This window comes from Rhinolophus sinicus, chromosome 4 (genome assembly GCF_057876585.1).
Source record: "Rhinolophus sinicus isolate RSI-liver-muscle chromosome 4, RSI-T2T, whole genome shotgun sequence".
Classification (NCBI taxonomy): domain Eukaryota; kingdom Metazoa; phylum Chordata; class Mammalia; order Chiroptera; family Rhinolophidae; genus Rhinolophus; species Rhinolophus sinicus.
This window is the reverse complement of record NC_142504.1, coordinates 75,948,826-75,964,996: the sequence shown is the minus strand read 5'-3', so window position 1 is coordinate 75,964,996 and position 16,171 is coordinate 75,948,826. Positions and strand designations below refer to the sequence as shown.

Below are 16,171 nucleotides of genomic sequence, written 5' to 3'. Positions count from 1 at the left end.
TTTTTAGCTGTTTTGAATGACAGATTCACAAGAAGTTGCTAATATATTGCAGAGAGGTCCAGTGTGCCCTTCACTCAGTTTCCCCAAATGGTTACATTTTGTGTAATTATAGTACAGTATTAAACTCAGGAAATTACAGTTGATTCATTGTGAGTAAAGTTCTGTCATTTTTCACATGTATAGATTCCTGTAGCCTATAATACAATCAAGTTACAGAACTATTCTATCACCACAAAGATCTTCGTTTTACTCCTCCATAGTCATAACCCCCAACCCCTCACATCCCTAACCCATAGCAACTACTAATCTGTTCTCCTTCTCTGTAATTTTATCATTTGAAGAATGAAATCATACAGTATGTGACCTTTTTAGATTTTTTCCACTCATCATAATGCCTCTGAGATAATCCAAGTTTTTGCATATATCAATAATTCATTACTTTTTATAGCAGAGTATTATTGCATTGTATGGATATACTGCTGTTTATTTAGCCATTCACCTATTGAAGATAATTTTTGTTGTTTCCTCTTTTTAGCTATTAGAGATAAAGCTGCTGTGACCTTTCACGTGCAGGTTTTTGCATGGACAGTGTTTTCATTTCTCTGGGATAAATGCCCATGAATGCAAATGCTAGGTCATGTGATACTTGCTACAAACTATTTTGATTCGTGGCCCTACCATTTTATATAGCCAACTGCGAAGTGTGAGAAATCTAGTTTCTCTGCATCCTCATCAGTATTGGTATTGTAACTACTTTTTGTATTATTGTTTTTTCTTTTTAGTGAAATGTATCAAAATTTGGAAGACCTGTGTAACTCAGAGGGTCTATATTTTCCAAATGACCAATGCATGATGTTACACAATCTATTCAAAGTGTCAGATAAACCCCTGGATTTTAATGAAATAGAATAGGAATTAATTGATATTTTTTCAGGTTCCACATTGCAGCTAACCTTTAAGATATTACCATGTGTTGAGTTTTGGTGTAGTATCAAAGAAAAATATCTACAATTATTTGAAAGCTAAAATATTGCTCCCTTTTCCAACTCTGTGAGGCCATATTTTCTTCATATACTTCAACCAAAACAGCATATTGAAACTGAATGCAGAAGTAGAAATGAGAATCCAGGTGTTTTCTATTAAGGTGTCTTCATGTTAGTTATTTTAATGGATGTATAGTGATATAATGATTTAAATTTACATTTATTTAATGGCTAATGATTTTGAATATTTTTAATATGCTTATTTACCATCAGTGCATCCTCTTCGGTGAAATGTCTGTTTATATCTTTTGCCCATTTTAAATCAGGTTGATTTATATTGTTGAGTTTTGAGAGTTCTTCAAGTATTCTAGTGTGTGTAGTTTGCAAAATTTCCCCCCCAGTATTTGGCTTGTCTTTTCATCCTCTTACCTGGCTCTTTTGCAAAGCAAAAGTTGTTAACTTTGACAAAGTGTAGTGTGTCAGTTTTTTTCTTGCATGGATCGTGCTTTTTGTTTCATGTCTCAGAAGTCTTCACCAAGTCATAGGTCTCAAGATTTTACCCGGATTTTTTCCCCTAAAAACTTTGTTTAAAATTTAAATCAGTGACCCAATTTGAGTTAATTTTTGTATGAGATAGGAAGCTTAGGTTGAGCTTTATTTTTTCGTATGGATATCTAATTCTGCAGCACCATCTGTTGAAATGACTCTTCCCCCATTGAATTGTTTTTGTATTTTGTCCTGGGTCGTGGGTCTATTTCTGGGTTCTCTGTTCTGTTTCATTGATCTATATGTCTGTCCTTTCATGAATAGCACACTGTCTTGATTATTATAGCTATATAAGTCTTAAACTGGGGTACAACTATTCCTCCACATTATTCTTTCTCAAACTTTTTTTAGCTTTTCTAGTTCCTTTGCTTTTCCATATAAATTTTAGAAAAATCTTGCCTATAGTGACAGAAATTTTTGCTGGGATTTTCTAAGAACTGTGTTTAACCTAGATAACTATTTTTTTTTTTTTTTTTTTTTAAGATTTTTTTTTTGGGGGGAAGGAGAACAGGACTTTATTGGGGAACAGTGTGTACTTCCAGGAGTTTTTTCCAAGTCAAGTTGTTGTCCTTTCATTCTTAGTTGTGGAGGGCGCCCCTCAACTCCAGGTCCAGTTGCTTGTTGCTAGTTGCAGGGGGCGCAACCCACCATCCCTTGCGGGAGTCGAACCGGCAACCTTGTGGTTGAGAGGACGCGCTCCAACCAACTGAGCCATCTGGGAGCTCAGTGGCAGCTCATCTCAAGGTGCCGTGTTCAATCTTAGTAGCAGGGGGCAGAGCCCACCATCCTTTGCCAGAGTCACGGAGTTGAACCCGCAGCCTTGTGGTTGAGAGCCCACTGGCCCATGTGGGAGACAAACGGGTGTTAGGAGCACAGAGCTCCAACTGGCCGAGCCACCGGGCCATTCCCCTAGATATTAATTTTGGGAGAATTGGCATCTCTACTGTGTGGAATCCTCCCGTCCATGAATACCATAGGTGTCTCCATTTATTTACATCTTTTTTCGTTTCTTCGATCAGTGTTTTGTAGCTTTCAGCTCATTTTGTTAGATTTATACCTAAATATTTCTTTTTTTATTTGAGTAAATGTAAGTGGTGTGTTTTTAATTTTGGTTTCCTCATGTTTATTGCCAATATATAGAAATACAGTTGATTTTTGCATGTTGATATTATGGCTTAGGACCTGTGGAACTCAATAATTCTAGGTGTTTTTGTTTGTATTTTGTAGCTTCCTTGGGATTTTCTGCATAGACAATCATATAATCTCTAAATATGGACAGTTTTATTTCCTCCTTTCTGGTCTGTATACCTTTTATTTCCCTTACTTACTTTATTGAGCAGGCTATGAATTCCAGTGCTATATTGAATGAGTGGTGAGAGGACATCTTTGCCTTGTTCTTGATTTTTGAGGGAAAACATAGTCTTTCACCATTAAGAATGATGTTAGGTTTAGGTTTTTTTGTAGATGTTCTTTATAAGTTGAGGAGGTTCACCTCTATTCCTAGTTTTCTGAGAGCTTTTCTCGTGAGTGGGTGTTAGCTTTTGTCAGATACTTTTCCTGCATCTGTTATCATGTGATTTTTTTTTTCTTCTTTAGCCTGTTCCTGCAGTGAATTATATTGGTTGGGTTTTTTTTTCACTTTTTAAAAATTGAGATATAATTAAGATATAACAGTAAATTAGTTTCAGGTGTATAACAAAATGCTTTGATATTTGTTTATATTGAACAGTGATCACCACAATAAGTCTAGTTAACACCCATTACCACGCAGTTACAATTTTTTCTTGTGATGAGAACTTTTAAGATTTACTCTCTTGGCAACTTCCATATGTACAAAATAGTATTATTAACTGTAGTCACCACGCTGTACATTATATTCCCATGACTCATTTATTTTATAACTGGAAGTTTGTGCCTGTTGACCACCATCACCCATTTTGCCCACAACCCTGCCAACCTTTGCCTCTAGCAACTACCAGTTTGTTCTCTTTATTTGTGAGTTCATTTTTTTGTTTTGGGGATTTTAAAGAATTTTTAATTTAATGTAAAGTGAAATCATATTTCACATATAAGTGAAATCATACAGTATTTGTCTTTCTTTTTCTGACTTGTTTCAATTAGCATAATACCCTTATGTTCTATCCATGTTGTTGCAAATTGCAAGATTTCCTTTTTTTTTTCTTTACGGTCAGATAATATTTGTGTGTGTGTGTGTGTGTGTGTGTGTGTGTGTATGTATGTGTATGTGTGTGTGTATGATTTTCTTTATCATTTTGTCCATTGATGGACACTTAGGTTGCTTACATGTCTTGTCTATTGTAAATAATATGGGTTGATTTTAAAATATTGAGTAAGTTAAATCTTTGGAATAAACCTTGGTTCGTTATGGTGTGTAATTGCTTTTATATATTGCTGAGTTTTGCTAATATTTTAAGAACTTTTGCCTCTATACTCATGAAAGATATTGGTATGTAGTTTTCTTCTTTTGTAGTGACTGTGGTTTTGGAATCGGGATACTATTGGCTATGTAAAATGAGTTTGAAAGTGTTTCCTTCTTTTTTGTTTTGGGAAGAGATTGTGTATAATTGGTGTTAATTCTTTAAAGATTTGGTAGAAATCTCCAGTGAAACCATCCGGCCTTGGATATTTATTTTTCTGAGGGCTTTACATTATTAATAGTATTATTCAACGATATCGTTTTGTATGGGTTAGTTTTGGTAGTTTGTACTTTTTAAGGAATTGTCCATTTCATTGAAGTTGTCAAATTGATATGTTGTTCATAATATTCCCTTATTGCTTTGTATAGCTGCAAGATCTGTATGATAGCACCTATTCCATTTTTGGTATTGGTAATTTGTGTCTTTTTTTCTTTGTCGGTCTTGCTAGAACGTTGTCAGTTTGACTGACTGTCAAAGAACCAGCTTTTGTTTTCATTGAGTTTTCACTAGTATTGTTTTTCTGTATTCAATTTTACTGGGTGTTTTTTTTTTTTCTTTATGCTTTCTTTTTATGTTTGTTCTCGCTTTATTTTGCTCTTCTAGTTTTTTGGAGAAAATAACTTAGATTATTGATTGAAAATGATTTCCCTTTTCTAATATGAGTATTTCGTGCTATATATTTCCCTTTCAGCACTGCTTTAACTGTGTGTCACAAATTTTGATATATTTTCATTTCAGTGTTTTTCATTTCAGTGTGTTTTTTTTAAAATTTCCCTCGAGACTTTCTGTTTGACCTTGGATCACTTAGAAATATGTTATTTAGTTTCCAAGTGTTTTGCATTACTATCTTTGTGTTATTTGTTAGTTTCATTACATTTTGGTCAGAGGACACAACTATGATTTTAATTCTTACAAATTTGTTGAGGATTGAGGTATGGCATAGGATATGGTAAATCTTGTAAATATTTCATGAGCACTTGTAAAGAATGTGTATTTTGCTGTTTTGGGTGGAATGTGCTATAAATGTCAATTTGATCCTGTTGCTTCATGGTGTTGCTGAGTTTTACTGATTTTCTGTCCCGTTCTATCAGTTAAGAGAAGAGTGTCAAAGTTGCCAGTTAAAACTGTGGATTGGATTTGTGTATTTTTCTTTTCATTTCTACCCATTTTGCTTCACATATTTTGCAGTTCTTTTGTTCTGAACATATACATTTAAGATTGCTATGCCTTCTTGGTGGATTGACTCTTATCATTATTTAATTTCCCACTCTGTTCCTGGTAATTTACTTTGCTTCAACGTCTATTTTATTAATATAGCCACTCCAGCTTTCTTTTGATTACTATTTCTATGGTGTATCATTTCTCATCCTTTTATTTTCAACCTACCAATATTGTTACATTTGAAGTGAATTTCTTGTCTGTAGATTGGTTTATTGATTTTGCTAATCTGTCTTTTTAAATTTGTGTTGTTGCCTCAGACCATTTACATTTAATGTAATTGTTGTTAGCATTTAAATCTGCTGTTTTGTTTTCTGTGTGACATCCCTGTTTTTTACTTTTTGTTTCCCTGTTTTGCTTTCCTGTGGACTACTTGAACATTTATTATTATTCTGCTTTACCTATAGTGCTTTCGTGTGTATTTCTTTGTATAGCTCTTTTATTGGTTACTCTAGGTCTTAGACATATATAACATCACATTTGATTAGTGTCAGCATTTTAGTTGTGCAAACGAAGGGTAGACATCTTACCTTCTTTATGTTCCTTTACCCTCCTTGTTTATAATATGTTTATCTTTAATACCTTCTTACATACATTGAGAAACAATCAGGTAATATAATTTTTGCTTCAACTTTTCAAGAGAAAAAGTGTATTGTGTTTTTCCATCTTTTTACTGTTTTTCAATCATTCTTCATTCCTACTATCCCAAGATTCATTCTTTTATCATTTTCTTTGTAAGGTCCTTGCCTTACTCCTTTGGGCACTACCCAGACAGGTTAGAATAGACATACACAATAATTTATAAATATGGTCTTCCTCTGGTTCAAGGTGGGGGAAGTAGGAACCAATCTGTTGCCTGCTCAAGAGCAAAACTGCCCCCACTCTGGGAGGGATGGAATAAGAGTGAGTAGAATTGTCACAAAACTTTCCTACCATTTGAAGATGGCTGTACTTGATCAGACATTTGCTTATTTGCTTTAAAGCTTTGATTGTTTTCTTCAGTGCCTACAGAGTTGGTTCAGATAGCTCCTGGGGATTTTATTTATGTTTCTGTGAAAATGAGAGCTTGGAGCTTCCTAGTCCACCATTTTGCTGATGTCCAATAATGACTTTAAAGAAAAAAAATGTGAAATATATATAACATGAAACTTAACCATTTTGATTATTTCGTGTTATCCTTGCGCAGGGGCCATGTTAATCTTCTCTGTATTCCAATTTTAGTATATGTGCTGCCGAAGCGAGCACCTACAGTTCAGTGGTATTAAGTATATTCACATTATTGTGCAACCATATCAGTGATATTTTAATTACAAATTATTTGCCTTCTTTTGCATTTTTCATTCTATTTGACTTCTCTGTGGCATTTTATTCTGCTCTTAAATTCCTTCTAGAGTTATCTCAACTTTAATGATGGCTATTATATCTTCCTTCTCTACCTCTCTGACTGCTTATTGACCATTTTTCTTCTGCTTACCTTTCAGATGTTAATGTTTCCCAGGGTGCTAGTCTTGACTCTTTTTCCATTCTCTCTACCGTGTTTCCCCGAAAAGAAGACCTAGCTGGACCATCAGCTCTAATGCGTCTTTTGCGTGTTTCCCCGAAAAGAAGACCTAGCTGGACCATCAGCTCTAATGCGTCTTATTAGAGCTGATGGTCCAGCTAGGTCTTCTTTTCGGGGAAACACAGTAGATCAGTTCAGATTTTTATCTTCTTATACTTGCATTATCACAATATCCTCCTAATTGCCCCCATTTCTAGCTGTCTCTTTTTGTTCTAATTCATCAACTTTATCATTGCCAGACTTTGATAAAATAAAAACCAGTCATATGACTGTTCCCACCCCACCCAAATTCCTATGGTTCAAAATGGATATCAGAAGATAAATACCCAAATTCTTAGCCTGATATGTTATACTTTTACAGCAGTAACCCAGCTTTGTCTTATTCACCTCCTTCTCCCTCTCTGGGACCAGAGCGTCTGTTCTCATTCTCTAAGTTCTCCTTGCCTTTTCTCTCTAAATTGCCTGGCCCTACCTCCATTTTATTCCTTGTAAATTCTGTTCTTAAAAATCAGCTCAAAAAAAAAAAAAAAAAGAATCAGCTCAAATTACATCTCCTTTATGAAGCCCCAATTGATTAAACATTCTTTTCTCTGTTCATGTAGTACCTGCTTATAACACCGAGGATCTGTATTACTTACTGTGTCCACCTGCTAACCAATGAACTCCCAGATACAGGAAGTATTTTATTATTATTATTATTAATATTACTGTTTTCCTACAGAAGAGGAGGCAGATTTATAAATAAATAATTACAATATAACAAATATAATAATTCCTATAATAGGAAGCACATAGGCAGTCATTATTTTCTCAGGGTGTTGGGAAAAGCAGCAACAAAGTAAGTGACATTTGAAGCAGTCTGAATATAAGTAATGTTCACATTCCAGCTAGAGAAAAGAGCAAGTGCAAAGGCAGTGGGTTAGGGTGAGCGTGGCCTATTTGACATTACTACATAGATGCCAATGTTCCCTAGGACAGTTATAGTGCAAAAAAATTAATTATTCTAAATATTTAACAAAACATACAATGATGCCTGAGAGAGACTGATTGGAAAGTGCCGTTATAGGGCTATATGTGTGTAGAGAAAATGAGGGAGCATTGACATCTGTGTAGTAATGTCACACTGGTTAAACAGATTTTAATTGTTTTTAATATCAGACGTTGTTCAAATTCCCTGAGGAAATGCTGTTTTCATTTTTATATCTGCTTAATTTTGAGAAATTCCTTATCTCTTTATCTAGCAAAGAGATTTATACATATGCACAATATTTTCTCTAAGTGGTACGTTCTCTGTCTTCAAAAGTTTGACAGAGTTCTTTTAGTACCTAAGGTCAGCCTATTTTGGAAATAGTTTGGTTTTCAGAAGCCTTAGTTTTACTGCTGTAGTTTTAATGAGTTATTTGGTAGTTTCTCAAAAACTATGTCTATTTTTAGAATAGTAACCATTTAGATTTTGAAATCTTACTTAAAAATGAATGTTTTTTATACATAATGTATCTTCCTTTTCTAGTGTTGTTATATTCTCATACCTTATAACAAATGAATTATTACTAGTGGATATAATTCTAAATGATATTTTACGTAGGACTCTTATTTTTGTAATTCAAAACTATTCAGAGAGCTAAAGTTTGTAGCAGTGTTCAGCTGAATAGTTTCTCCTGCTTCTCCTTTTGCTTAAGCTCTGTTGTGAGACAACACAACTGATGTGTTTGCCCCTCCTAATACCAGCACTTCTTAAGAAATGTGAAATGTTCATTCTTTAGAGATTCTTGTAAAATGTTATACTTGGAATTATACCTGCCTTTGTGTGTTTATGTGAAATTACTTCTCTGATGTGACTAGCTTCTTTCAAACTATACCACTATGACTGATCTGCTATCTTGTTCAATTATGAATAGCGAAGAATTCATTGTAATTCTTTGATATTGATTGGCTCCTCTCTTATATATTCTCTCCCCTACTTGTCTTAAATTGATGGTTAAGCTAAATGATGGACATGTTGTAAAAGTAGAGGGTAGCTTTCCTTCATGCCTAAATCTTAAAATTGCTGGAAGGCGTAGAGGACTGAGTACATGCTTTGGCTGTCATTCCTTGTGAATTGTGTTTGCTCTTGGAAGAATGTTAATTTGTGTTAAGATCTTGAGTTCTGGTACTGGAATATGGACTTTAGGAAGTTGGGAAGTCTTATTCTTTATTATTTCTAGAGAACTTCTGAGTGTTGAATAAAAGTCAGGATCTCTTGCCCCAGTTTATGGTTGGATATAGACATTCCTTGTGTGTGTAGCTCCTCCACTGCATTAACGTGGAGCCTGTGTCCCCCCTCCCCCACCCCACCGTCTTGAGTCCCCTTAGTCTGTTAGTATGTGCTTTAGATTATGCTAAAAGAATGCCTTCTTGCCCATTTTATTTCTCTGATAAAATGCATACAACTTTTACTTATGGTTTATTCTGAAAAGCCATACCTCATCTCATGCTACTGTAAAACTACAGTGTATAGTGATATAGTGGAAGCAGCTAGTTTTCATTAACAAATGCATGATCAAATTCTGTGGTCAAGCATTGTCCCAACGTAAAAAAAAGAAAAAATCATAGGTGGGATTACTGCAGTGGGGAAGGGGAAGGGTATAACATTGTGATCTAAGACTTACTCTTAAGTTTTTATGACCACATCACTAAAATGTCTATTTATGTATGTCATTTTTATCAATAGTGAGACTAACTTATAGAACTTTCAAATGTCAGCTAGAGAAATAAAGGAAAGAGACTTCGCTCATTTAATTCTCACAAATCTATTACAAGTTATAGGTAGCTAATATCCTCATTTTACAAAAGAGAAAATTGAGGCTCAGAAAAGTTATGTGACTTGTCCTTCCAATTGTAACATACAAATATACTATTTTTTTTTCTCTTTAAAATGCTTTTACTTTATTTTTTCATGTTTGAATTATTGAGTCATCTGGAATTTGTTTTATTATTAAGCATGACTCAGAAATCTCCATAGTGCTGTCCAGTTATGTGAACATTTACTAAAGAGTGATGCTTTTTGTAAGCCCCATCTTGCCCCTGTTCTCACAATTGAATGAGCAGTAAGTTAGTTCTCTTGCCTTTTCACTGCAACAAGTCCTATAGCTCATGCATTGGTTAATGCTAGTTGGTGCAAAAGTAATTGTAATTTTTGCAGTTATTTTCAACCGTTTAAAACACAATTACTTTTGCACCAACCTAACATTTCAGTTCAGAGGCATTTATTGAGCTCTTTCTAGGTATTTCATTTAGGATGTTTCTAGTCACAAGAAATAGAAAATTCAGTGCAAATAGAGTTAAACCATAATGGAAATGTATTAAGAAAGCATAGGTTGAGCGGCTACAGAGTAGGTTAATTCAGTGGTTCAACAAACATCATCAGGGACCCAGGTTCCTTCCATCTTTTGGCTCTGTCATCCTCTGCCAACTTCCCTTGAGGCTGGCTGTAAGATGGCTGCTGTTGTTTAAGGTGTCACGTACATACACGGTAATTTCTCATGAAAGGAGGGACTGTGTCTTACCTGTATCCTTTCAAGAGAAGAAAATTTTTTCAGAAACCTTCCTGTAGGTTTTCCCTCACCTTTCACATACCAGGTTATTACCATTTTCCTGTTTTTAAGCTGAACACTAGCAAGAATCATGGGTCTTCACGTTTGCCTTGGATTAGATTAACCAGCCTCTTGGAGCTGGGGAAGGTCTCTCCCTCCTTGGAAGATCTTAGTCTCATGGAGGGAGGTGGGTGGCCTGAACAAAATCAAGGTTAAATTAGGGAGCTGGGAATAATTGTTGGGGTAGGCGAGCCAACAGTACCTGCTATGCTATGAATAAAATGTGATGCATGGTCCTGGGATTTAACTTGTTCAAGGTGCTTGAAATCTAGCTGCAAAGATTGAAGTAAAAAATAACTAATACAAAGGGAACTGTTAGTTTTAATAGGTAGTTTAGGGAAGGTTGTGCAGAAGAGGGAGTAATGTATATTAGAATACATTGGAGAAAAAGTAGGGAGCCAGAACACTGGGTTTGCGTCCCAGCCAGCGTACTTTCTAGGTATAATTAGAATGACTTGTGATTTTCTACTAATTTTTGAATAATAAACCTTTGGTTTAAAAATAGATGTTTATTCTCAGTTCTTAATTTCATTTTTAAGACATTGAGGATTTTTAAAATCATGTTTTTATCATGATCATGTTATATGTATTTTGATTCTTACACAGCTTACTAGCTAGCTGTGTGGCATTGGACAAGTCAGTTAATATTTCTCATTATTATTTGCCTTGGCTATAAAATAAGGTAAACAGGGTAATTTTTGAGGTTCTTTTCTAGCATTTAGTAATTTTTCTAAAAACTTATTTGAAGTAAGAGTGGAGGCAGTTATTTTAAATATATTTACCAAAGAGAGCATGTGAGTAAAATTTAATATACATTTCCCTCTCTTTTTAAAGTTTTATTTGATATTAGAAAGTAATTTAAGTTAGTATAAATTTAGATGTTCTGAACCTTTTAGAACTGGAAAATGTCTCTGGAAGTAGATGTTTACTAGGAGCTCTTAAAATAATAGTTATTATGAAGTATAATAATATATTGAGGTTATCACATTATAACTACTTGGCATTTCCCAGACAACTTTAAGGTGTCAAAATTTGGTCTAACATTTTTGTTGTGTAGCTATTAGTACAATAGTCTACATGCCCCCATCCGCAAGGATGCTTTCCAAGACCCCTACTGGATGCCTGAAATTACAGATAGTACCGAACCTTATATATGTATTTTTTTCCCTATATATACATACACTTTACGGCTTCTCTTTGGCATATCAGAATTGTCAGCCTCACTACTCCTGCACTTTGGGGCCATTATTAAGTAAAATAAGGGTTAATTGAACATAAGCGCTGTGATACCATTACAGTTGATCTGGTAACTGAGATGGTTACTAAGTGACTGCAGGGTGGGTGGCATATAGGTACAGTGTGGATACGCTGGGCAAAGGGATGATTCACGTCCTGGGCAGAATGGAGCGGAATGGTGTGAGATTTCATCGTGCTACTCAGAGCAGCACACAATTTAAAACTTATGAATTTTTTTTTTTTTAAGTTTTCCATATATTTTTGGACCAAGGGTTACCGTGAGTAACTGAAACCACAAATAAGGGGGTGAATACTGTACTTGCACTAATCTATAGTCTGTATGATTTTTTGGAGTGACACGATGCATTGAAACTTAATATCTAGTCTAAGAAAATTATTATTTCTTGAATAATGTAATGCCTTTGCTGTTGAGCATAAAAATCATTGGCTTATTATACATTTTATGCCATTTGTTCAGGTTATTGTTCAAGGCACTGTGGGAGAAAATGAGATAACTGTGGTTTCTGTCTTGAAGAACTTAAAATCTAGTCAAAAATTTTAAAAAATATTCATATTTAATTTACCGTCTCCTAGAAAATAGTGAATTTATTGGTTTGGTTTTTCAATTTAGAACAGACCAAGCATTAGCTGGTCTTTCTAAAAATTAAGTTCTCATGTAAAGGTTCACATCTCTTTTCTGTAAAAGAATTAACAGAAATAGTCAAATGGCTTATAAGACTCTAAGAAAATTATCTCAAGAAGAGATGAACTTCCTTTAGTGGAGAAGCTTTTTCTTCAGGTCTGCACAAACCTCTGAATTTTGAAAAGCCAGTATAGGATGTGTTGATCTCTTAAAGCAGTCAACAGTATGAGTATTGTTGGCTGTGTTCTCCATGGTCCATTTCTAACTCATACAATGATATATTTTAAAGCCTGTTTAAATTTGACTCTTCTTTTTGGTTTCTTAGGGGAATATTTTAAATATTCTTAAAGATCTGGGTGAATTACACCTGTGGCTTAACACAAGTAGAAAGTCTGTATGTCCTCCAGCTTTAATTTCTCCTTTTATGAACATGGCTATGTAAGTCTGCAGAAGGTGTACCTTCTTTTGCTGCTTCTGTTTTTATTCTTGGGCTCTGCTAGATAAATAAAATGAAGATTACTTGGATTTGTCTGAATGTTCCTCCCGTTCCTGCTACATGACAAGATATAATATAACCTGAATAGATGCATTCCCATTTCAACACTGATTGGTACACCTTCACATTGCCTGCACTTGCTTACATAATATTTAAATATTTGCTTAATAGTAAAAGTAAAAGCTCATGTTTGTTCTTTACTGATGGTTGCCTTATAAAGTACGTAAAGGAAAGAAAAACAACCCTTGTGAAAATCCAATGTTTTTATAATTAAAAATGTATCTAAATACAGAATTTATTTTATACTGAACTTCACATTTTAGGAGCTACTATTCAGTTACTTTGTAAAATATTTGTAGTCACAAATATAGGCCATTTGTTTTTGATGAGTGCCTATGAAATAAATGCAATAGTAAGGGAGAGTAAAGAGTAAAATTTTATGCTCTCATGAAGGGAAAAGGGCATGAGTTGAAATGAGTTGTAACCAGTCTGTGGTGATTTTGCTGCTCCTGTGTCTGGGAGAGTTAGGTGAAAAATCTATATATAAAATAAAAACAAATTTTTTCTTTGCCAGTATTCATGTAACCTTGTAGAAGGTGTTAAATGAATGCAAGCTGTATGAGAAAAGGCAAGTTAAATGTTGAAGGATGTGTTTTATTCTTAACTCATACAAAAGGACAGCGTTCATAGTGTGATCCAAAAACTAACTATTTGTTTGTTTATTTGTTTAGGATGGATTGGATGCTTTGGTATATGATTTGGATTTTCCTGCCTTAAGAAAAAACAAAAATATTGACAACTTTTTAAGCAGATGTAAGTAATTTTTGTGAAGGTTAACAGTAGACTGTATGTAACGAAATTTTGACTTCGATAATTCAAGCCCTTCTTTTTTCTCTCTGTCTACTTTTTGGTTATTTCATCAATAATTCCTAAATAAAATGAATAGGAAATGGGAAAGAAACTTTATTAATCTGTTTTGATGCCTATCACGGGAATCTAAAACTATAGTCTGCAGAGAAGGGATTGAAAAGTAAATGGCTAAAATAAATATGTTAAAATAAGCATATACATGCATGCACATTGAATTTCAATAATGTTATATTTATACTTATTTTTCTTTTATTAAAAAATTAGCTATTATATTTTAATACCTGCAGGTAAGAATAGATTACATATGAAAAGCCCTCCTGAAATAATGAGAATTTTTTTTTTCAGGAAAGCTGTTTTATATTTAAGTTTTACAGATGTTCTTTTCTAAAAACTCTGTTTTGGATTTTGATATTAGATATTGTCACTTAAAAATTTGATTAAAGAACTTATTAAAATAGTTTCAAACTTTTAATCTTGAAGATTTGATAATAAGATTTAGATCATATTTAGGTTGGGTTGGTTTTAGTATTATCTTTCAATTTTGGTTACATATGTTTTGTTAAAATGTTTTATTTTTCTAAATAGTCAAATGTTTTTACTGTGTTGTAATTTCTTTTATCATTTCTACTCTGAAATCTTCCTCAGAATTTTACTTATCAATTTTATGTTTTTTTCAGTTTTCTGTTTTTTTATAAAAATATTTATTCAGCCTTAATTTTATTTTGGAGTATGGTACCAGATCTGAATTGGGAACTTTTTAAGTATGAAAGTTTTCTTAATTTTTCACATCTTACTGAAACTGCACAAAATTTTATTACTGTTTACATTTGCTTATCTCCCTACTTAACGATATAACGAAAGAACACACACAAAAAAAGATGGAGAAACCTGACCATTTCTTATTTGATGGGAGGCAAAGGATAAGTGTTTGTTAGTACAAGGGGAGTATGTAATTTTATAGTTAGGATAGCAAGAATTGGAAAACATGATTGCTTAATCTGTTACTCCTTTTGCTATGCAACATTGCTGCTTTCATAATATTAAGTATATCTTTATATTACATTTTATAAATAGAAACATCAGTAGTCATAATAGAAATAAATAAAATAAAATGAAAATATAAGCTAAACTACACTTTTAACTGATAAGCCTGTGTAGTCTAGTCTAGTTTTTAAATTGGAGATAGTACAAAGGATGATAAAACAAAATTTTAGCAAGTCATGTGTAGTGTCAGGTAAAAACTGTGACCAAGGAAGGTTTACACCAGGATTGCAAAATTAATTTAAGGTTAAAAATCAATTAGTGTAATTTACCATATTAGGATCCTAAAAAAGAAAATCCATATATCATTTCAGTAGATGCAGGAAAAGCATTTGATAAAATTCAGTATTCATTCTTGATTTAAAAATATATCTCTGTAAACTAGGAATTGAAGGAAACTCCCTTACCTTGATAAAGAGAATCTACAAAAAACCTACAGTTCAGTTTGTATGTAGTTGTGTATGAGTAAATACTTTTCCTTTAAGATTGGGAAAAGGCAATCATCTCTCAGCATTTTCATTCAACATTGTCCTGGAAGTTTTAGTGCAATTAGGTAAAATAAAGAAAAAAATCATATAGATTCAAAAGGAAGAATAAAATTTTATTGAAAATCCTCAAGATTCTGCAAAAACAGTTTCAAGAACTAATTAAGTTCAGCACGGTTCCAATGTTCATTGATTAGACTGTTCAGTATTATTAGGTTGGTGCAAAAGTAATTGCAGTTTTTGCAATTATTTTTAACCTTTTAAGCCGCAGTTACTTTGGCACCAACATAATAAAATGTTCGAGTCCCCAAATTAATTGATTTATAGAGTCCATGTATTCTCAGAACCTAAGCAGGCTTTTTTAAAAATAAAATGACCAGCAATTCTAAAATTCATATGGAAATTTGAAAGATCTGGATAGCCAAACAATTTTTGAAAGTAAGAGCAAAGTTGGAGGACTAACACTACGGATTTCAAGATCAAGACAGTATAAAATTAATGAAAGACTAAATTCATAAATAAATGGGACAAAATAGAGGCCAGAAATAGACCAATATATGGTCAATTGATTTTTCAATATTCAGCCTTACTTTACACTATATACAAAAATTAATCATAAACCTAAACAATAAGAGTGTAAACTATATAACACTTCCAGAAGAAAGTATAGAAAATAATTATGACTGGTTAGGCAAGGATTTCTTAGATGGAACAGAAATAACACAAATTATTGTATTAAAGTAAAGATAGATTAGACTTCATCAAAATTCAAAACCTTTTCTATTTAGGAGGCACTGCTAAGAAAATGGGAAGGTGAGCCACAGACGAGGAGAAAATAGTTGCAAAACATGAAAGGGAAAAGAATAGTATTTTCAACAAATGGAACTCAGACATCTATATGCAAAAGAATGAAATTCTACTTCGCACTATGTACAAAATTAATTCAGAATGTAAGATCTCAAATTTCAAATCTAAAAAAATCTTCATGACCTTGATTAAACAGTTGTTTCTTAGATATAATA

At 33.3% G+C, this 16,171-nt stretch overlaps 1 protein-coding gene and 1 non-coding gene across 6 annotated transcripts in view; one reads left to right on the top strand and one right to left on the bottom strand.

The window, feature by feature from the left end:
- Nucleotides 1-16,171, top strand: part of ROCK1 (Rho associated coiled-coil containing protein kinase 1) — a 141,705-nt gene that overhangs the window by 25,487 nt on the left and 100,047 nt on the right. For all 5 annotated transcript variants that reach the window (XR_002138132.3, XM_019741231.3, XM_019741232.3 and 2 more), the window contains exon 2: nucleotides 13,485-13,566. Coding sequence is in view for 4 of the 5 variants with exons in the window: in XM_019741231.3 (XP_019596790.1) it covers nucleotides 13,485-13,566 (82 nt within the window). In the remaining variant the exon portion in view is untranslated. The remainder of the gene's footprint in view (nucleotides 1-13,484; nucleotides 13,567-16,171) is intronic.
- On the bottom strand, nucleotides 6,328-6,430 carry LOC141567058 (U6 spliceosomal RNA). The gene has a single exon (XR_012489454.1). It is a non-coding gene; the product is annotated as a U6 spliceosomal RNA (small nuclear RNA).